Source organism: Hipposideros armiger, unplaced genomic scaffold, assembly GCF_001890085.2.
Source record: "Hipposideros armiger isolate ML-2016 unplaced genomic scaffold, ASM189008v1 scaffold_312, whole genome shotgun sequence".
In the NCBI taxonomy this organism is placed as follows: Eukaryota; Metazoa; Chordata; class Mammalia; order Chiroptera; family Hipposideridae; genus Hipposideros; species Hipposideros armiger.
This window is the reverse complement of record NW_017731662.1, coordinates 1379333-1402950: the sequence shown is the minus strand read 5'-3', so window position 1 is coordinate 1402950 and position 23618 is coordinate 1379333. Positions and strand designations below refer to the sequence as shown.

Here is a 23618-nt window from a genome sequence, read left to right as displayed (position 1 = left end):
CAGAGCAGCCCCCTCTGTCAGGATAGACCACTGTCTTTCCTGGTTTATACTTTAGCTTCCTGCTGAGCCTGCAGCCCTCTTCTGAACCGCAAGCTTGGCCAGGTCTTTTATCACAGTGTTACCTATTGACAGCTCCCCCCACCTCAGGAACTAGCTGTAACACCCCAGAGGAAGGAAATAGAACAGTCCCAACCATGTTATATCTTGGAACCAAAGGAACTGGGTTGCTATCAACACAAAGGGAAACGTTGTTTTTGTTGTTGTTACCAGCATTTACTAAATGTTTGTGTACCTGGCTCTCGCCAAGCCATTTTGTGGAGTACTTTACCTCATCATCACAATCACCATAGGTTGGAAGAACTTCTCCTCATTTCACACATAAGGAGACTGGAACGGGAGGGGAGGGAACTCCAAGGCCCCAGTGGGGAGTGGGAGGTCCTTGATTTGGCTGCAGGCCATGTGGTGGCAGTTTTGGTGAAAGGCAGTAAGTTTGGTTTTAGGCATGTCAAGTTTGAGGTCTTTCTGGACAAGGCTGAGCACATTTACAGAACCCCAGTGCTCATGACAGCAGATGGGACAGAGAGAAGTGAAGCTCAGAGAGGCGCAAACGGAAGAGGGGCAGGCATGGCCACCACGTCACCTCAGAGCTCCAGTCTTTGTGGCTGCCAAGCCTGCCATCACGTCTCCCTGGCTTCTCAGAGCTATACCCTTCTTGGTGCTGCTCCGGGAGAAAATCCCTTGACCAATGATTAGCCACACGGGCCAATGAGGCTCTGGCATCTCTCTGGCTGGGCAATAATGAGCGAGTGCAATGTGGGGACTCTGAGCAAGGGTTCTTGGGCCAGCCTGCCCGAGCTCAAATCTCAAGTCTGCCGCCAATCAGCGATGTGAACTTGGGCAAGTTGCTCGACTTCTCTATGCCTCAGCTTCCCCACCTTTAACATGCAAATAATAATAGTACACCACTTCATAGTGCTGTTATGAGGATTAAATAAAAGAATTTACAAAATGTTCAGGGGAATTCCCAGCATATGGTAAATGCTTCATAAGCGTCAGTTATCATCATCATCATCATCATTATTCCTTTCCTTCCCCTCTCACCCAAACACCACCAGAAGTCTCAGCAGCTGTGTCTGAAAGCCAAGAGTCCTGGCCTCTGGCATGGTTTAAAGGCCGCCCTCAGAAAGCCCTGCACGATGGAGTCCCGAGGCCAACACTGAGCAGACCTCTGGGCCAGAGACCTAAAGCCTTCTCACCAGACTCGTCATTCCGCGGAGTATCAAGGCTGCCCAAGGAGGTGCCAGGCTCTTCCACAGAGAGGGCACTGAAATCTTTGGGCGGCAGGAGTGTCTCTTTTGAACAGTTTGGGTTGGAGAGTAGAATCTTCCTCAAGAGGGATGTTTGATGATATTAGGTAGTTTCTGGGGAAAACAACCAATTCTTAAGAAGAGCTTCAGGACTTGTGAACCTGTGGCCCATCCAAGTACCATCACAGGGTCCTGGGCAACTGCGGGCTGTGGTGACAGGAGGGCACTGGGACTGGGACAATGTGGTGAGCACTTGAGCCTCGATCAGCCTAAGACATTTGCCATTTCTAGAGGACAGGCTGGGATTCTTTCTTGACAGAGAGCTCTGCTTAAGTCCCATGGCGTGTGGGAAGGCCATGCCCATAGAGGACTTGGGGGCTCATCTAAACAGCAACAGGTGTGCATGTCCATGCAGGGGAAACAGCCCGAGACTGGGAGTCAGAAGACCCAGGTTAAGTTCTTATTTCATCCTTCATGGCTATGTGATCTTGGGCAAACCAATGAGACTTGCTGTCTTTTTATTATCTTATTTCTAAAATAGAAGTAACGAAATTTAAATAGTGATAATATCAGTGTTAGTAGGAACCATCAAGAGATCAGGCTGTGAATGTGCTTTGGAACCTCTGCAAAGTTGATCACCATTATCATTAAAGGCGGTAGACCATAGAGGCTGAGAATAAGAGCTCTCAAGTGGAAACAACCAAATACCTGTCAACTGATGGCTGCAGACAAAATGTGGTATATCCATATAATGGAATAATATTCATCCGTAAAAAGGAATAAAGTGCTGACACATGCTGCAAAGTGGGTGATTTTATGCTTACAGGAAAGAAGCCAGTTTTTAACAACCACATTCGATATGATTCCATTCATATGAAGTGTCCAGAATAGGCAAATCCATTAAGACAGAAAGTAGATTAGTGGTTGTCAGGGACTGGGGGATTGATAGGGGCAGAGGAGTGACTGCCAATGGATTTGGGGTTTCATTTTGGAGTGATAAAAATGTTCTAAAGTTAGATTGTGGTGATGGTCTCTGAATATAGTAAAAACCACTGAACTGTACACTTTAAATGGGTGAATTATATGTTATGTGAATTTACATCTCAATAAAGCCATTTTAAAAACATGATGAGAGCTTGGAAGTCAGACTGCCTGGGTTCCAGTTTCAGCTCAGCTCCCTAATAACGTGTGCAACCCAGAACAAGTTATTTAACCTCTCTGTTAAATTTTGCTCATTTTCCCCATCTGTAAAAAGAGGTACTAATACAAATAAAATAATGCAAATAAAAATCAAGAATAAACACACGTAAAGCACGTTCAACAGTGTCTGGCATATATTACGTGCTCTCTAAGCGCAAGCAATTGACAAGGCTTTTAGGAACAGATGAGCAATAGCTGTTAAAGAAGAGCCAGATGTCAAGACAGCAGGTAGATAGGGCAGGTAAGTCACAGAAACAGCATCTGGGGCCTGGGAATGTAGACTGGGTGCTGATGCAAAGATTGCCTGACTGTGTGCTCCTTATGTACCCAAGGGCCTACCCCTGGGGGACTGAGAATACCAGATGCCCAGGCACTGGCCCTCAACTCGTGAACTCCACAGTGACTCTAATGATCAGCTGGGTTCAAGAACATTTAGTTTGTACCTCAGGGAGGCAACTGTGCCTAGACCAAGCAGGCTGAACCCACCGGGTCCCACCTGAACCCCATGGCAAAGGCAGGCAGGGTCAGGTGCAGGGCTGATGATAACAGTAGGAGGTTCCTCTGCCAGCTGAGGAAAGGGTGGGGGTGGGGGACACTGAAGTATAAGTAGGTCCAGACACCAGAACCCTAAAGACATCCTTAGAAGGCCTGTGAGATTAGCAGTAGAAAATATGCAGTGAGCAGATTTGTTCTGCCTAAGGAGTGACAACTTTGGAAAGTCTCAAATGACAAACTGGAAAACAGAGCAGTGGTGCCATGGCTCTCAAATGTCAATGATTGGGTCTGAATTACCTAAGAGGAAACATTCACACAGTAGGGGAGGATATTTAGGCTTATATTTTTACTAAGGGATTGTTCTTGCATATTAAACAAGTCTCCTTGTAGATTGCCTTCTGAGAAAAATCACAGAATCGCAGAAAAGCAGAATCACCAGACATAAGTTCAGGGCCCAGATTTTAAGGAGATCAATACTCAGACTATCCCACCCAAAGATTTAGTTGCTACCAGCACACCGGACACCTGATATCATGTGAGGGTGGCTGGCATAAGACACAAGCCTTGTATTTGTGACAAATTGAGCATAATGTTCAATTGGACTGGATTAAGTGGAGAAAAAAGTTCAAAGTCTAGAGGGGCCTCTAGCACAGAAGGCTCTAGGATGCCCCAAACAGGACTTCTGGATCTTCCAAGAAGGGAGATTAAGCCAGGGAAAGAGGAGGAAATGACCACTGATCTAGAATCGCACCACCCCTCACCTTCAGGACCCTCTTTGCAGACAGCTTCCATTGGGAGCAAGATGGAACTTACCTCAAAGTCGGTTCCTGAGAGCCAGTTCACCCTGAAGGCTTCGGTGAGGGGACTTGAGTTGATTATCATAGGAAACCCTGGGATCACAGGTGACAGTGATGTTGATAAATTCACAGAAAACTTGTGCACTGAAGTCTCAGGTGGAGAATTCTCTGCCACATTGCTTGTAGCAGGTAAATGGATTAGGTGTAGCGCCTCTGCCTCTGTGGATTTAAAAAGGATGCAAAATGACATGAACACAAAGCCTTGTACTGGGAACAGGGACTTAACAGCTTGTTCTGTGGCTTCAACTTGTAGCTCAGAGCAACGATGGAACCTGGTCACTCCCCAAGAACAAATTCTCTTGCCAAGAGCTGGAAATGGGAATGTGAGATCTTCTTGGAGCCAAAAAAATAACCACCACCAAACCATGAAATCTGCTTCTGTCATTCCATAAATACAGCTGCTGCGCTACTCTTGTGTCCCTGCTTCCCTTCTCTTTTCTCGCAGTCTTTGTGAAGAGCCAGGGAAAGAGAAGCATGACACCTTAGCAGATAGACACCCACTTGAAGGACCTCATCTAGCCATGATGCTGTCTCTCTTACAAGGGGCTCAGAGTCTATTTTAATCAACAGTTTCTTTTCTTTTCTTTTTTTTTTTTGAAGGTTTTTATTGGGGAATTGGGCGAGAGGAACAGTGCTGGGGAATTGGGGGAAGGGGAACAGACAAGTTGCTGTCGTTTTGTTCTTCAGTCTAGTTGTGGAGGACGTTGCTTCACTGGCCCAAGTTGGCACCATCATTGCGCTCTTCCCGGGTGAGGCAGATCAGTCGCCGGCTTCTGGATGGCCGCTCACTGCGGCTGCTGGCTACACGTGGTAGCCCATGGCAACCCACTGCAGCAGGGGCTGCAGCCAACACCGTCGCCGGCGACTCATGGCAGCCCAGCTCCAGGTTGAGCTGTTGTTCAGCATCTTAGCTGTAGAGGGCGGTGTCACTGGCCCTCATATGTGGGATCCGAACTGGGGCCCTCTGGCGTCCCAAGCCAGCTCTTAACCAACGCACCACTCAGACAGTCCAACAGTTTATTTTCATTCTCTGTGCAGTGTTTGATTCATGAGGTCATCTGAGAATTGAGTGTGCATGACTGGAATTCTGCAAAATCATGGTAGATCTTCCCACATCCATAAGAAACCTCAAGGACAATTATTTGTTATCATTGGGTGCTATAGGTGTCATGTAGAGAGTCAATCAGTACTTCTTGGGTGATAGATTAACTCTTGTTTCACAGAGAAGGAAATATTCAGGGAAGTGAACTGTCTTGGGCTGAATTGCAGACAGGGAATTCTACAATTTAAGAGAAAATGTGTTTCTTCCAGGAAAGCTTTGGGACATTCTGAGGTCTCCATGACAATCTGCACGGCTTCACCAGTACAAAAGAGAGCAACAGGTCACGTTCTTTATTGTTTCCATAATGATGGTTACTGTAGGAGGTTGAAAAGTGTCCCCCTTCCCGCCCCCCCCATCAATTCATTTGTCTCAGAATCTCAGGATGTACATTACTCGGAAATAGAGTCTTTGCAGATGTAATTACTTAAGAGGAGGTCATCCTGGATCAGGGTGGACACTAAATGCAACAACTATTTTCCCTATGAGGACATGACACAGACACACACACACAAGGAGGAAGTCTGTCATGACAGAGGCAGAAATTGAAGTGGTACAGCTACAAGCTCAGGAATGGCAAGCAACCACCAAAAGCTGGGAGGTAGGCATGGAACAGATTCTCCTTCAAAGCTTCTAGAAGGAACCAACCCTGCCAAAACCTTAATTTTTATCTCCTAAATTGTGAGAGAAAACATTTCTGTTATTTTAAGCCATCCAGTTTGTGCTAATTTGTTATGACAACACTAGGAAACTAATACAACTACCATTTTACCCAGTGTTCCAAATAAAGGCATAATGTAAAATTCTTTCTCTCATTTACTCCTCAGAATAGTCCTCTCAGATAGGTATTGGGTTGTCCGAAAAGTCATGACACATGTTTGCAACAGATGGCACTAGTTCATTTTTGGAAGTATTAGAGTCATTCACATCTATGTTATTTCTCTGTCACTTGACAGCTGACAGTTCTAGCTTCACTCTAAAAACAATTTGAGCAATTTGGTTGAGTTTTGGAGATTTTACAGCAAGTTGAAGATGGAAGACCAAGCTGTGCATTTTTGCCATATTTTACTGTTTTACTTCCATTAAGGGAAGAACGTGCATCAAGCTTGTGAAAAGTTGCATAAAGTTTATGGTGACAATGCTCTACAAGAACGTCAGTGCCAACAATGGTTCACAAAATTCTGTGATGGTGATTTTGATCTCAATGACGCTCCTTGGTCAGGGAGGCTCACCAAGGTTGATAGCAACAAAATAAAGGCATTGATCGAGTCAAACCCACGTTACATGACACGACAGATTGCAGAAACATTGAACATCTATTATTCAAGTGTTCACGACCACCTGAAGAAGCTGGGATATGTAAGGAAGCTCGATATTTGGGTTCCACATGAATTCAAAGAAGTTCATTTGACAGCACATATAAACATCTGCAATATGCTCATTAGACGTGAGGAAAACAATCCTTTTTTGAAGCGACTGATAACTGGTGATGAGAAGTGGATTGTTTACAACAATATGGTTCGCAAACAGTCTTGGTCCCGATGTGATGATTTGCCTCAAACAATATTGAAAGCAGACATTCATCAGAGGAAGGTTATGCTCTCAGTGTGGTGGGATTTTAAAGGTATCATGTTTTTCAAGCTCCTACCAAGGAATCAAACAATCAATTCGAATGTGTACTGTTGGCAATTGGACAGTTTGAATGAATCCATCATCCAGAAACGTCCAGAGCTTGTTAATTGTAAAGGAGTTGTGTTCCATCACAACAATGTGAGAGCACACACAAGTTTGATCATAAAAAATTATTGGAGTTTGGATGGGATATGTTGCCACACCCACCATACTCGCCTGACCTTGTGCCGTCAGACTTCCACTTGTTTTGCTCTCTTCAAAACTCTTTGCATGGTATAACATTCATTTCAGATGAGGCTGTAAATCAGCACCTTGTTCAGTTTTTCACAAATAAAGACAGGTCCTTCTATGAACGAGGAATTATGAAGCTCACTGAAGATGGCAAAAGGTTATCGAACAAAACAGGCCATATATCATTGATTGATCTTTGTTCTTTATATAAATAAATGACCTTTGAAAAACATAGACAAAATACATCATGAGTTTTCCAACAACCCAATATTAATATCATTATATTACAGATGAAGAAACTGAGCTAAAGGATACACGTAAATACAGGTGTCCCCCCTTATCCTCAGGGATATGTTCCAAGACCCCCAATGGATGCCTGAAACTGCAGAGAGCATTGAACCCTATATAAATTATATTTTTCCCTATACATACATACATACCTATGATAAAGTTTAATTTATAAATTAGGCACAGTAACAGATTACCGACAATAATGATAAAATAGAACAATTATAACAATATACTATAATAAAAGTTATGTGAATGTGGTTTCTCCATCAGTACTGCCCTTAACCTTTTCACTTAAAGGAAGTACTTTATGGCTTCTCTTTGGCATATCTGAATTGCCGGCATCACTACTCTTGTATTTCGGGGCCACTATTAAGTAAAATAAGGGTCCCTTGACCACAAGCACTGTGATACCTTGAGAGATGGCTCCTAAGTGACTAACAGGTGGGGGAGCATCTACCGGTACAGATGCTGGACAAAGGGATGATTCACGTCCCGGCAGGACAGAGCAGAATGATGACAGGTAACACGAAATTTTACCACACTATTCAGAACGATGCACAATTTAAAATGTATGAATTGTTGATTTCTGGGATTTTCCATTTAATATTTTCAGGCCACAGTTGACTATGGGTAATGGAAACTGCAGAAAGCAAAACCATGGATAAAGGGAGACTACTGTAGTAAGTAACAAAGCCAAAATGTACAGCAAGGTGCTACTTCTCAGTCAGACTCTAATCTTGGCCGCCATAAACACTGGAGACAAACCACTTGTAATGGGAGGAAGTACAGGGTGACAGTAGAAGGATCTGTCCTATTGAAAGGTGTAAAATTTCTAGACCCAAGACATGGAAAAATGTTGGCTTTTGTAAGAGAATGATTTTATTTCAAATTTGGAGGAGGGAATGCAGAGGAATAATTGAAATGTAGGAAAAATTGAAATACAAATACATTCATTGATACAATCTTTCCTAAATCTAAAATCATCTTATTTAGATTAGATGAATTTATTATGCCTAAGTTGTTTTTGCTCACAGAATTATCCGGTTTTAAGGAAAGGACTGTGCAAGGACTCAGAAATATCAGAACAGTTGCGGTTTAGGGTGATGTGAATACAAATAGATTTTTTTAATCTATTAAAATTGACTTTAGTATTATAGCATTCTTGTGATACAAAACAAGAACAAAACAGTATACCTGGAGTATTTAGAGGCAAAAAGTTCCCAAAAATAGTTTTTTCAAAATGAGCAAAATAATCAATTGCTTTGGTAGATTGGAGTTTTTAGGTATTAATTCCCTCATGCCCTCTTTTCCTACAAACGAAAGTCACCAGGGACCCCTGAGCTGTTTGCAAGTGTGTTTCCTCACTGGTCAACAGGACAAGGACAGTCATAAGCAAAATGAAAGTTGGCAATTTGTCTCGAAGGACCCCCCCCACCTTCTTTTGACCCCTCCCACCTACCCCAGGGTCTTGTCCCTCTCCAGCCAAAGAGGAAGGAAGCTTCTGCTCATATTTAGGCAAAGATAAGACTCACTAGCTTTTTCTCAAGAATAGTCTGGGGTAAGGTAGTGCCCAGCCCAAATAATAGACTAAAACAGGTATGTCTTATTTACCTGTTATAAATACAAGTGGTATTTATCTTAAATACCACTTGTATTTACTAAGCACCTACTCATCAGGCATTGTGCTAGCTACTTTACTGCCTGATTTCATCCACTCTAAACACAATATAGGTATTGCTGCAGCCATTTCACACACCTGAGGTTACACACTCATAAACTGGACCAACATGGTGCTGGGGTTTGATAAGAAATTGGCCCCTCAACCCAGATGTTAGATTTGGGTGATCTGGAAGAGGCTGTTTGGAAAGCAACATAAGGAATTATGCTGGAATATTAGATTGATGTGGGCTCGGAGGGGAGAGGCTTGCGAAGCCCCACTCAGGGCTTTCCACAGCCTCACTCTGAACAGGCAGGTTACTGCAGCCACCAACCTTGGTGTCTCCTTTAGAGAACCGGGGAAGCTAGAAAAGATGTGCTTCTCAGGTCAGGAGCCACCAACGTTTTCAACAAATACCTTGGAACCAGGGAACCGGAAATAGAGTCTCTGCTGGAAATTTTTCTATTTTGTTTGTCAGGTAGGTGCATCTTGTTAGGTAACCAGCCTCCACAGCACAGCCCTCAAAGGGTCTCACCCAGGTCAGGTGCAAATATCCCCAGCTGACAGATTGCTTTGCTGGGAATTGCGTTAATTATAACTTCGATAAGCCCTGGGTTTAAGAGACGAATTTCATGAAGAACCAGCCTTCTAATCCAAGGCTGGACTCTAATCCAAGAACAGGACTCTGCACCGCTCCATGATTTCTCCTTATGTTAGCAGAGCTTTTCATAGTCCTCCCTGAATAGTCTTATTCCCATGGCAGTGAGGGAGGTATTTTGGAGGGAGAAGTGGATCTATCCAGTGCCCCTCAAGCAATTTGTGCTGGGAACTGCCTGTTCCATGGACAGATAAAGCCAGACTGTGTCCTTGGACATGCCCTTCCTGCTGGGATTCTTGCTGGAGAAGTCCTGCCCTTCATCTGGTGGCCTTCCTTCCCAGGGCAAGGTCATGCATGCCAGGGTCATGGAATTGAATTCTAAAAACCTTGCAGTAGACACTCTGGGGAAACTGATAAGAAAGGTAGGTCAGCTGGGATCTCTCGACTCTTACTTAGTTCAACACTCAGCTCCTCTAGCTTCCTTGTTATTTTTAAAAAAGTAGTAGCAGCAGTAATAATTGCAATAGTAATAATTAGTGGCGAGGGTCCACACCTTAAAAATAGAGCATTAATAAGATGAAAAATTTACAACATGTTCAACCTATTCATTATGCAAACAAGTTTAAAGGATGTGTCCAAAGGCACCCAGCTAATCAGTGGCAGGGGAGAGGTTAGCAGCCATGGACTGGCGGCTCTCCCCAAGACACCTTGCACATGCCTTCCGGGCTGGTCATCCAAACTTTCCTTGGTGGTCTGAATGCCAGAGAACAAGAAAGAGGCTTTAATGGAAACTGACTTACACATACATTTAAATTAAGAATCAAATTAAAATTGCTTCAAGTGTACACTTTGAAAAAGAAAAAGCCTGCCAAAGATTTATTGTCAGTCACTGAGCCCACTGAAACATGTCACTTGTGGCTGAGATCTGGGTTGATGCTGTCCTCACTTGTTTCAAAATGGGCAAAATCACTGCCTTGCCAGAAATGGACCAATGAGGCCTCCTCCTGGAGCATGTGTTAGAGTAACTAAGGCCTCCACAGCCTCAGTGATGGGGGGTAAGCTACCTACCTGGGGCCTCAGACACTGAAGGCAATGACGTGGTTCAGGGATGAGGGCTAATGCCATCGCTTCCTCCAGGATGCAGCTGCTCTCACTTATAGCTCTGTTTTCAGCACATAGGGCAGTTTTCACCTGAGACGGACACTCAATAAGTGCCTCTTTATTCTCTCTAGCTACTAATCAAAAGGGTAGTGAAAGAAATCAGAGGGGAGCCTGAAAAGAGCAACTTGTTTCAACTTGCCTCTACTTGACTGTGAGATCTTGGCCTGCTCCCTTCACTTCTCTGGGACCCTTTGTCAACTCTGTCTCTCAGAGCTGTGATGCTACACCAACAGTGACCACTAAACAGGGTTCAATAGCCAAAGAAGACTCACAGGACCCCAATGAGAATGTTTCCAAATCTATAGTTTATTACAGAAGAAGAAGGCAGTATAGCAACAACATTAAAGTGAGGGTATGCATCACGGCTGAAGGTCGCCTCACAGATGAGGACTGGAGAGGCCAGGCACCACTCCCGTTGTCCTCTTTTCTTTAAGGGCCATGACAAAATGCACTTGCTTAGGTCAGGAGCCACCAACATTATCTACAAATACCTTGGAACCAGGGAACCCAAAATAGACTCTCTGCTGAAAAGTTTTCTATTGTGTTGGTCATGTATGTGCATCTTGTTAGGAAACCAGCCTTCACAGCAGAGCCTTCAAAGGGTCTCACCCAGATCAGGTGTAAATCATTAACTTCACTGTTATCAATCAACGACAGTTACAAGCCTGTACAAACCATCCTCAAATTCCCAGGACCCATGGTTACTAAGCAGCGCTGTTAATCAGTATGCTTCGTGCCTTGACCAGGGGTCAGCTCTGTGCAGGGACGTTAGCAAAGCAATTCAGGCTAATTCCAGGCCTACTGGAATTCACCCTCACAACACAGGTACCAGATAAGAAAATGCATGTGCTCGATAAACTCTAAAACATTACAGCATGTTGTTGTTTCAGTATATGCAACGTCTTCCTATGTCTTTAGTTTCTACAATGGATACCTTCCTTGATGTGATGCTCACCCACCCCTTTTGGGGGGCTGGTCCATTCCAGGCAAGGCTAATAAATGGGAGCCCTTTGTGGAACACAGAAGAAAAGATGGTGACTCTGCTAGTGACTCTGTAAATTACCGTAGGTCATAATTAGCAAGAGTTAGACCTCTCCCAACTCCTCAAGGTAGAAAAGCAAATGGATTCCACTGACCAAGTGCTTGAGCTGGAGGTGAGAGGGGGACAACCAGGCTGTCCTGGGCAAGACAGAGGGAGTGGGGAGAGTGAGAGGAGGGATGGCCTTCTGCTCTTCTGAGTTGGCTCTGAACAGGAAAGGGACGTGATAGAAAAAGTGGAAACCTTTTGCAATGTTCTTTGGACCCAGTATATAGGATTAACCAGTGACAGAAAGACTTTCTGGAAATGAACTGCGTTTTCCTGCCTTTTCAAATGATTACAGAATTAAGAAGGGGTTGCACCTAGTCCTCAAGAAGCACAAGACACTGAGTCTTGGGCCTCTTTCTCATTGCCTGACACTGCCCAGCAGAGGACCAGGCCCACATGGCAAGTTTTGGGGTGGGGTAGGGTGGATTGGGGAGGGTTTTCCTAGAGGGACTTGAGATAGCCTCGTGCCTGGTGCTGGGTGAACAAAACTCGGGTCAATGGGCCTGGTAACTCTTTCATATTCATGCAGATCTTCCAGTTACCATGGACCCCTTCTTTCATTAAACACTGGCATTTTTCATTTTCATTAGAGTAATACAAAAGCTAGTTCCCTGGAGGCTTTCTGAAAATGTAGACAACTTTAGTGTATAGTGGATTTAAACATACAAAGGGGCCTTTGCTAAGTCCTCCAACTTCCAGGAATGGCACATGGCCCTTTGGTACTGATGGAGCCAGAAGATTGTTTTGTCTCAACTCTTTTCCACAGGTCCAGTGGGGAGTTTTGTCCAGTTTAGGTTCTTATGGGGCTTTTCTTTGTAAGCTGTTGTTGGAATGGGTCACTAACATCTCAAAGAGAAACTTTCATTTCTCTCATCTTAATAGGAGGTGGAAAGGACAGAAACTAATTTACATGACAATATTAAGCAGGAAGAAGATCTACATTTTTACATTTAGGGGGTATTAGTAAATGTGAAAATAAAATGGACCCCAAAAGGGATAATGATCAACTAAAACATTTATTGGATACCCCAAATGAATGTGGCACTTGGGGACCACAGAGCAATAAGAGATGTGAAACCTGTTATTTCAGGGCTGACATTCCAGTTGAGGAGACAGGACAGACACATACCAGATGAATTATAGTATGATAACTCATGAGCACTTTTTGATCACTTTTATGGTAACTTTCATTGAGCACTTATTCCGTCAGGCACTGTACTAAACCCTTGGCAGGCATTCCATGAACAGGCAAGGGGAGCTTCAGGCTGTAGCAGGAAGAGCGCCTGCCAAGAGCTGGGGTAATCTGGGAGGACTCCATGGGGACGGTAGGGCTTGAGCTGGGCTGTGGAAGATGCAAAGGAGTTAGACCAAGTGAGAAGAAAGAGGATTCCGGAGCTTGTTACATTGGTTGACATTGATTATGGTGATGCCTGCTTCTAATATCCTGAAGGCAGGTACTGATGTGACCGTCTCCCTTGCCGAATCCTCTGTGAGCCTGATGTTATAGAGTGATGGCAAGGGTCAGGTTCTTGGACTCACAGAAAAGGTGAGAGAGAAACAGTTTACATCACAGCAGACCTTCCAAAAAAAAAAATAGGATTCGACTAGGAGCAAAAGCCCGGTACAGTGCACAGTTTTTAGAGAGGAAGAGAGTTGAATGTGGCTTTTATAGGAAATCTCAAGTATTTCTTGCAAACCTTTGTGATCAGTTCCTTTCACACATTTGATGATAAAGTTCTAGATGATACTGTTCAGTATGAGATACTGGGTTCTTTCTAACCTTACTCTTCCCCCAGTAACAATAAATGTCACCTGTTAAATGATTGTGGTCCTAAAAGCCTGTGTTTCTGGGAAAACCTCAAATGTTTATTTCATTTGAGAGTCCGAGCTGCTCAAGGTCCAGCTTCCTCCTTCCCTCTGCTGAGTTTAAAAACTTAAGATTAATGAGTGTTCAGTATTAGGAAACCCAGTTATTTATTTATCATATTAGCAGATCAAGGGGGAAATGAAATGGTTATATCCATAGATGTCAGAAAAGCATTTGATTTAAAAACCCACCTTGATTTAGAAATACATATCCTAAGTAAAAATAAAAGCTATTTTTATTTAGAACATATAGAATACTTCACTCCAAAAGCTGGCATCATGCTTAGTGGGGAACAAGATAAAAATATACATTCTTTTTTTTTTTTAAGATTTTTATTGGAGAATTGGGGGGATGGGAACAGCACTGGGGAATTGGGGGAAAGGGAACAGACAAGATGCTGTCCTTTTTGTTCTTCAGTCTAGTTGTGGAGGATGTTGCTTCACTGGCCCAAGTTGGCACCATCATTGCGCTCTTCCCGGGTGAGGCACATCAGTCGCCGGCTTCTGGATGGCCGCTCACTGCAGCTGCTGGCCGCTCACGCTGGCTGCTGGCCACACATGGGGTAGCCCATGGCAACTCACTGCCACAGGGGCTGCAGCCTACGCCGTTGCCGGCGACTCACGGCAGCCCAGCTCCAGGTTGAGCCGTTGTTCAGCATCTTAGCTGTAGAGGGCAGTGTCACTGGCCCTCATATGTGGGATCCGAACCGGGGCCTCTGGCATCCCAAGCCAGTTCTTAACCATCGTGCCACTCGGCCGGCCCAAAAATATACATTCTTTTCATTGTTTAACAAAAGCCTGAAGGTACAGGCACAGTAATTAGATAATAGAAAGAAATAGGAGATAGAAAAATAGGTGAGGAAAAGTACAAATATTTATTATTTTCAAACCTGGAAAATGCATGAGAATCAACTGAAAATCCATTACAAATAATACACTAATTCATTAATACACTTCTACACATTATAATATCAATTAAAAGATATAACGGAAAGAAAGATTCATTTACAAATGCAAAAAAAAGTAAAAGTAAAAGAAAGTATTAGAACTAAACATAATCAGAACGTACAAGATCTATATGAAGGAAATCTTAAAATACTCCTGAGGAAAACAAATGAAGACTTGAATAAGTATCTAGAATCCTGTTCTTGGACAGAAAGATTCAATGTCATACATAATAATGACTAACATTTACTATGTACCAGACACTTCTCTAAGTGTTTTACTAAAGTATAACTCATCAAAAATGTAAATTATCTCTAAATTAATCTGCAAATTTAGTGTGATTGAATTCCATATATTATTCATATACTACCTATTTAAAAATAAAATTTAATTTAAAAAAATTTCAATTTCAATAATCCAACCTGGCAACATTAAAAAGATCACCCAAGATTCTTGAAGCTCTTGAGTAAGGAAGAGCAAGCACAAGAAGAGCTAGGCTGAATCTTTGGCTCTTCCATCAGAACACGTTTTCTCTGCTCAAGACTAAGACAATACACCCTCAGTGCCTCGATTTTTCCACAGGATGATTTGCCAACCTCAACTTGCCTCCAAAAGACTCCAGAGAAAGGTCAGACTTGCCACAAAGACTGAATTGACATACAAACAGAAGGCGTTTAATACAAGTCTCCCCAGAATGTGCCACTTTGGCATGCGGACCATTTTGAGCTGAAGACAATTGAGGCCCAAAAGATTCAGGAATAGTTTCTTACGTTTTTCTTTTGTTTGTTTGTTTGTTTGTTTGTTTGTTTGTTTTACCTCCCCCTTAACTGCCTATAAGAATTTAGATAGATGGCCTGGTCTGAGAAGAAAGCTACCACCAAAGATAACTACAAAAAATATGGGTGAAGGATAGTGGGCTTGGAGGAGCTGAGAAGGGCCTGGAGATCAGAGTCCTCTCTGTGTCCCCTCAATTACGAGGCTCAATTGCCTGGCTACCTGCAGGTCTCATATTCTTATACCCCCTCCACACCCCATGTACATAATTAAATTTGCTTTTCTACTATTAATCTGTTTTATGTCAATTTAATTAATAGACCAGTCAAAAGGACCTAGAAGGGTAGAGAAAAAAAATTTCCTCCCCCACAGCACAAAACTGCTATGAAAACTATTTTCACAACTTTGAATCTTGGAAGGACTTCCAGCTCAGGCCACTTAACACAAGAGGGAAAGTGAAGTCTATACAAACATAGACTAGCTTGTGGCTTCTTTAGCCACCTCTGTTAAGATGTTGCTACATCATCTTATTCATCAATGCAGATAAGCCCACAGTTGATCAAGGCCTCCCAGAGGCAATTTCCTCTTTGGGGACTTTATCAAACAATGATATCATGTAAACTGAGTCAGGCAAGCAAAGTGGCAAAATGGAGTTCCTACCTGACATGGCACCCAGGAGGATCAGGAGAAGGACTGCTTCCTGCATATTTGATAGTTGACTTCTGTGCACACTTCCAGCAAATTACCCAGGAGCTGAATTCTACCTTTTACCCGAAGTGTATTCCAGAGGCCATTCATCTTCCCCTCCTTGTTTTGTTGCCATGCAAGAAATCAAACAGAGGCTTGGTGGTAACTAAGGGAGACTCTAAACACCACAGGACTGTTTGTTCTTTGATTATCATCTGCTTCTGTGACTGCATGATACCCTAGAGGCCAACAACCAACAAACCCTGGTCAGCTCAGAGTCCATCCTAAAATTCCACACCTATGGTGTAAACAGAGAGTCCCAAAAGAGAAGTCAGAGAGCAAAAAAGACCAGAGAGACTGAGATGATAGGAAAAGCTAGACATAAGCATAGTCATTCATGATGATCTCAGTAACCCTGTAACCAGGCATTTTGTCTTTCTTAGAAGCAGGGGTGGGGAAGTGGGAAGTTTTCTGATAATTGAATTGATGAGTCAGACTTTCATTTGGGACCAGATCCCTCCTCAAGGTGGTGCTAGACTTTTGACTCCATCCATCACTACCACTACTCTAGCCCTCAAAGAAGTCTGTGGAGGAAGCTTATCGCAGGAGTGAGGTTGCTGCCCACTGGGGAGTGATGTGGCTGATCCCTCAGAGGCAGATGCTGTCCTGTATGGTGTTTTAATGTCCCAGGCAGCCTCATGCCAGGCTACAGGGCCTGGTGAGTGAAACACGGCTGGGCTGGAGTCCGGCCTCCACTCAGAAGGAGCAATGGCAGCGCAAAGGGAGGCTGGTAGTGGAGCAGCCTGACGTAGCGCAGTCAGAATAGTCAGGGACACAGGGAAGGAAGCCGGATTTGGACCCGCTGTCCTGCTTCTTTCGCTCGAGAACTGCTCACTGGGCAAGGAGAGCCCAGCAGCTCAAGGTTAGTGGCAGGAGGAGCTTAGGGGGCACTGAGCCAGATCCTCCCGTCAGGGACATGAGCAGTGGGGATCCCCACAGGAGCTCTGAAGACTGCGCATGCCCCAGCAGCAAACCAGCCTTTGGTCATCACTGGCCAGTTAGTCAGCATGAGCCGGGGGGCCGCCACAGCCAGTGGAGAGAGACAGCAACAAGGGCCAGGCAATAAGATGTGCGTCAACTTTGAGATAAGAGCCGTAAAAACTGTGGTGGACCATGAATAACTGAAAGTGACCAGGAAGCACGATATGGAGGGAGATTTAACAGAGGCCATTGAAAATAATGACTGGAATACAAACAAAACCATTTCAGTTTATATGCTTCTGAATTGAGGCTGCTAAATAAGCTGGTTATAGCCCTTCAAGGCACACAAAAAAGGGAGGCTCAGAGAGCTTGACTGACTTGCCCCAGGTCAAGCTGCTACTGAGTGGCCCAGTGTGCTTCCCAAACCCAGGGCAGCAAAGCTGTCTTCCTCCCCCTCCCATCACACAAACCCTTAGCAGGCCCCTTCCAGCCTCCATAGCGCCACCTGCAGCCTTTTTCCAGTCTTGCTGCCACCATTTTGGCTAAGGTCCTGGCCTCAGTAGCATCTGATGCATCCTACAGGAAACTGTCAGGTTAACTTCCCAAAAGGACAATTTTGATCACTCTCTAGCCTGCTTAAAATAACAAGCAACATTTCTCTTAGGAAAAGGTGACATTTCCTGCATGAAGCAGAAAGTAAGATTCAGGATGTCAGTCTGTAGGTTTCTGTGTGAGGTAGGTTAGATGGCAAAAAGCATAGGTTTTGCTGTGTAGCCTTAGGCAAATTACCTAACCTTTCAGAATCTCAGTTTTGCTCCTTTAAATCAGGAACATAATACCTGCCATGGAGTATTATTGCAAGCGGTACATGAGATAATGAAGTGAAAGAAACCGGCCCATAGTATGGGCTCTAGTGATACCATTTTTTTCCTGATACGACATCTATAGGACCACGGCAAAGGCTGAAACACAGTAGATACTCAATAAACACTGGCTGAAAAAAAAAATGAATAAACAGTTGCCAAGTTACCAATTCTCACCTCTCAGTTTTTCCTGTCATACCAGTTACTGTAAATAGTCCATTTCATTATGCATAATTAAAGCTGGACTGATGTCTCAGATTAAGTTATGGAAAACGTCAGAATAATTAAGCTTTTGAATTAAAGAAATCCACATCTGTTTAATTTCAGCCTGGTTGCACAGCGTTCTTCATGGTGCCCTGTTTTCAGTAGACTAGGGGGAGCCTCCCCGTCCATCCCCTCCTGGTCCAGGAATCAGAAGAGTTGCAGTCTGGAATTTGTTGTGGGATTTTTCTCCTGTAGTTGTAGCTTCTGTTTCCAGCGCAGAGGTTGTTTCTGCCATTATGATGTTCTGTTTTCCGTGTGTCAGCTCCCATCTCCTTCTGAAAGCACGTGGTCCTGGCACCCAGACCTCGGCTAGGCCAGAACCACACAGAGGCTGAGCAGGACCCCGAGACCCCTTGTCCCTGACTCTGGCACCCTGGTGCTGCTGGGGTCTTAGCCAGGTGAGATGAATGGGTAGCTCAAAGGCAGGGCTGGGGCTTGTGGGGCAGGCACCCCTTCAAGCCTCCCATGAAAGACCTGGGGAGCCTTCTGCCACATCGTGTCTGGCCCAGCAGTAGTTCAGGCCCTAGAGCGTTTAACGGAACTTTCCTGAAATCTAGCCACTGAAAATGTTAACTTACTAGCAAAGGAGTTGTATTCTAAGTATTTGTTGACTTAGAACTTGGAATACACTTTCCTATGGATAGATGTTCTCAGCCTACAAACACTTACATAATCTATAATGTACTTGAAACAGTATACACTCAAGATGAGAAGCAGAGGCATTGCTGTGTTTAAGTATGTTCTGCTCCTTTAGCAGGTCCATGGGAATTGTGGGGCTGGCCAGCAAACCTGGTCACCTTTATATCTGTGGGGAAGCTCTGTCCATGGTTTCCATTTGTACAGCACTGAAACAGTGAGCTTCAGGGACCCAGACCCCAGGACACAGTACCGAGGTTCCACCATTTCAGCATCTCTGCATCGCAGGACCCCCTTAGGAAGAGAGGTCTCAGGGCAAGGCCCACAGGTACAGAGGTTGCAACCATGTTGATGGCACGAAGCTTCCTGTAGGAATGGAGATGAGCCCTGTCTTGTGTCTTCTTTGTGGGCCACTGTACTAGCGGGCACACCGCTTTAGTACCGCCCTCCCACAGTTCTCTCACACACCTGTTTGCAGCCAGCCTCAGCAAGCTTGTCCTGGCCAGAGGGGCTCTTAGACGTCTTTGTATCCTAGTTGCTTCACAGGTAACACTGTGCCAGGTGCACAGCTAGTGCTCAAAAAATTGTGGAATTAATCAATTTACTTTGTACGCCCTTGCCCTGTGCCATTCTCTTCCTCACCCCAAACACCCATCCAGTGAGATCCCCTCAGCTCTCGTGGGGAAGGAAATAAAGAAGTTCTCCAGCCCTCCTCATTTCTGGAACCCCAGGAGCCCCGACTAGCCCTGAGGATCCCAGGAAGGGACTCCCCTGAAGCCAGGGCCCTATAACTACCCCCTACCCTTCTGTGTTCTTAGCTGAGACTCCTGTAAGAAAAGACAGATTAACAAGAGAAAAACAAACAAGTTTATTACCATGTATACCTCGTGTGAACATAGGAGAGACTGAGGGGAAAATGAGTAACTCCTGGGTCTTAGAATTTATGCTTAAATACCATCTTCATAGGGAAAGGGGAGAGGGATGTAAATAATCTTAGGGGAGAGTAAGTGACTTTCAGGAAAAAGAATCAGCCCTTAGAAGAAAGAATAGATGAAAGGTGTGATAGTCTGTGACAAAGTTTGTCTGTGTGTGTACACTAATAATCTCCTTGTCTGTGCTAACAGTACATCTCCCCTGGTTGATGAAGTTCTCAGACAGGGAATTTATGACAACTGAGTTCTTTTCGGAGAATCTGTCTTTAGGCAAATGAAGGAATTCAGAGACGGCCTCTCCTTGCATTTGCTGTTTTTCAGGTGCCCTCAGCTCAAAATTATCAATATACAAAGCAGCATATTCTGGGGTGTCATGTCTTAAACCCCTACTGTCCTATTTGGGGTAACATTCTGCGACCCTTCAGCTTTCAGGACCCACTGGCAGGGCCCCTGGCTTCAGGAGTCGAAGTGTGAAGAAGCATGATCCCTGGGCTTAGCTCAGCCCCACCTGACTCCAGCGGACAGAGCTCTGGAGTCCTAAGATGGTGGTGACCATGGGCCTGAGCTCGGTTCACGCTTCCAGGAAACTCCAGGTCATTCTTACTTTAATAAGCGCTATATTGAGACGTAATTCACATACTATACAATGCACCCACTTAAAGTATACAATTCAGTGAGTTGTTTCTGTTTTTTATTTTTTTTAGCATATTCACAGAGTTGAGCAACCATCACGGTAATCAATTTTAGAACATTTTCATCACTCCATACATCTTACCAGTCACTCCCCATGTTCCTCCAACTCCCTCCCACAGTCCATGGCAACCACTAATCTACTTCCTGTCTCTACAGATTTCTCTATACTGGACATTTCATATAAATGGAATCATACGATACGTGGTCTTTTTGACTGACTTCTTTCACTTAGCATAATGTTTCATGGTTCATCCATGGTGTATCATGGATGAATATTTCACTTATTTTTATTGCTGAGTAATGTTATTCCATTGTATGGATAGCCTACATTTAATTTATCCATTTATCAGCAATGGACATTTGGGGTTTTTCTACTTTTTAGTTACTATGACTAATGCTGCTGTAAACATTACTATACAAGTTTTTGCATAAACATTTGCTTTTATTTCTACTGGATAAATACCTAGGAGTGTAATTGCTGGGTCATATGGTAACTCTTTGAGATAACTTTTTTCTGGGGTTGGTTTTCACACTTTTACTGGGAGCCTAAGGGGGAGGGTCTCCTCCCTGTCAACAGAGATGCCCACAGTTTATTAGTCCACTCCAAGCTTGGCTGTTGGGGGTCCTGGGATGGCTGGCACATCGGCCATTCCCATTGTCTCAGAGGGTGCTGGGTAGTTGTAGGGTGTGGCCTGATTGATCATGGTGCTGTGATTGGTGTAAGGACTGAGCAGGGGCAGAATTATATCTAGGCCCCCCCATGGTGAAAGACACTATCAGCGCTGGCTCCTTGGCCCAGGCATTCTTGAGGAAGGCAGTGAATCTTGCCACCATTTTGGTCTCTGAGGCAGCAGCTGCCAGACCATTCTTTTTTAATTTTTTTTATTTTAAATATTTTTATTGGGGACTTGGGGGATGGGAACAGCGCTGGGGTATTGGAGGAAGGGGAACAGACAAATTGCTGTCGTTTTGTTCTTCAGTCTAGTTGTGGAGGGCATTGTTTCACTGGCCCAAGTTGGCACCATTATTGTGCTCTTCCCGGGCGAGGCACATCAGTCGCCGGCTTCTGGACGGCTGCTCACTGCAGCTGCTGGCCGCTCACGCTGGCTGCTGGTTACACACGGTAGCCCATGGCAACCCACTGCCACAGGGGCTGCAGCCTACGCCATCCATGGCGACTCATGGCAGCCCAGCTCCAGGTTGAGCTGTTGTTCAGCATCTTAGCTGTAGAAGGCAGTGTCACTGGCCCTCATATGTGGGATCCGAACTGGGGCCCTCTGGCGTCCTAAGCCAGCTCTTAACCAATGTGCCACTCAGCCGGCCCTGCCAGACCATTCTTGTAGGGAAATATCTAACTTGGCTTTGGTGCCAGCTCCTTCTCCGATGTTCTTTGCTGGCCTTCCTAGAGTCCCTGCCCCAAGCTGTAGGCCTCCCTGTTGCTCACTTCTTCCCCCTTCTCCGTCTAGTTGGCATTCATGTATCTATTCAACAAATATTGAATACCTACTGTGTGCCAAGCCTTGTTGTGCATGTTAAGGTTATAGCACAGAATAAAACAGACAAAATTCCCTGCCCACAAGGAAATGACACTCTAGAAGTATCTCTCTCCATCCATCCAGTCAGCCATCACTCCTATAGAAGCCTCCTATGTGTCAAGCACCATGCTGGGCACTGTGAGATCTAACATGAAATGGTTTTCCCATCAAGGAGCTCAAACCTAGCCCAGAGACAAAATGAAAAGCCCACCATTACAACCAGGTGGGCCACATGCTATGCTACAGACATGCAGGGGGCTGTAGAGGCATGACAGAAACGGGGGAAGAGCATCAAATTCAGACTGGTAGTGTGGCTGCTGCAGAAGGTTTCCAAGGGCAGGAGTGAGCTGGAGAAATGATGGGGAAAGGTCATTGCAGGCAGAAGGAATAAACAGTGCAGAGCTATGAAATAGCATGGCTCATCCCATGGTATTCTGCCAGCTGACATCCAGAGGGAGCTCAATTTTTTAAAAGAATGTTTTTTGGATATGTAATAATACATGCATGCAATACAAAATTCCACGTATTCAAGAGAGAAATCAATGAAAGGTAAATATTCCTGCTCACCGTCCCCCCTCACCCCCCTCCATGTCCCAGAAGCTGTTTCCCTCCTCAGAGGCAATCATTATTGTCAGTCTTTTGATCCTTTGGAGATAGTCTGTGCATATGCAAACATATACTCATCTACATAGTCTTTGCTTTAGTACAAATGGAAGCCGATTATATACTCAGTACTTACCTAGTTTTCTTTTTTTTTTTTGTCTTAATATATTTTGGAAATTCTAACATCTCCATGCACGTAGAGCAGCCTCATTATTTTTCACAACTGCACAGTAGTAGTCCGTTGTGTGGATGTGCCATATATGATCTATCCACTCCCTTTTTAATGGATGTTTGCTTTGTTTCCAATTTTTTATATTTCAAATAATGCTGCAATAAACATACTTGAGTATAATAACATCACACCTGTGAGAGTATATCTGTAGATTAAATTCCTAAAAATGGAATTGCTGAATGGAACGAAATGTACATTTAACTTTTTGATAGATATTGCCAAAATATTCTTCAAAGAGGTTGTTTCAATTTATACTCCTACTGATAACATGGGAGAGTGTGGGAGAGTCCTTGAAACACTTCCCAACAGTGTTATTAGACATTTTAGTTTTTGCCAATCTGTTAAGTAAAAATGGTGTCTCATTTCAATTTGCATTTCCCTTCTCATGAGTGAAGTTGAGCATCTTTTTGCAATATTTGATAATCACTAGTGTTTTCTGTAAATTATCTGTTCACTTCAATCATTTTCCTGTTGGGTCATTTGTATATTTCTTACTGGTTTGTAGAATGTCTTGATATACAAAGGAAATTAGTATGTCTGTAATATGCATTGCAAATATTTTCCCAGTGTACCATTTGATTTTTTATTTTGTTTGTAGGGAGTTCTGTTATGTAAAGCTCATATGGTGTATTGTCAAGTGCCACCATATTTACGGAGTAGATGATGGTATTATTATCAAAGATGTTTTGTTATGTTGTATTTTCAAAACCATAGGCACAAATAGATTTGATAGATATGCCTATAAATCAGGACTCCTGCTGACTAGTGTCAGGTTACCAACTTATTGTACATGAAACATAATTTTAAAATAACAAATGAAATTCACAAATAGCATACGAAAATCATTTTTATTATTTCATCATAATTATTTATAGGTATGTCTCATTAAAACTGATCTCCAGGGGCCGGCCGAGTGGCTCAGTTGGTTAAGAGCTCGCTCAAGAGTTTGAGCTCTGAGCAACAGCGGTTCGAGTCCAGCCCGAGCTGAGCAG

At 43.9% G+C, this 23618-nt stretch overlaps 1 protein-coding gene and 1 pseudogene across 1 annotated transcript in view; both read right to left on the bottom strand.

Moving 5' to 3' along the window:
• The window catches only part of CDHR3 (cadherin related family member 3), a 71790-nt gene extending 55695 nt beyond the window's left edge, over positions 1 to 16095 (bottom strand). Inside the window, 2 exon segments of the mRNA XM_019660122.1 lie at positions 3816 to 4018; positions 15861 to 16095. Of these exon segments, the coding sequence (XP_019515667.1) occupies positions 3816 to 4018; positions 15861 to 15906 (249 nt within the window). The 5' untranslated portion in view covers positions 15907 to 16095.
• Positions 16096 to 20791: 4696 nt separating this feature from the next.
• Positions 20792 to 21090, bottom strand: LOC109392051 (NADH dehydrogenase [ubiquinone] 1 alpha subcomplex subunit 3 pseudogene; annotated as a pseudogene).
• Positions 21091 to 23618: the final 2528 nt, after the last annotated feature.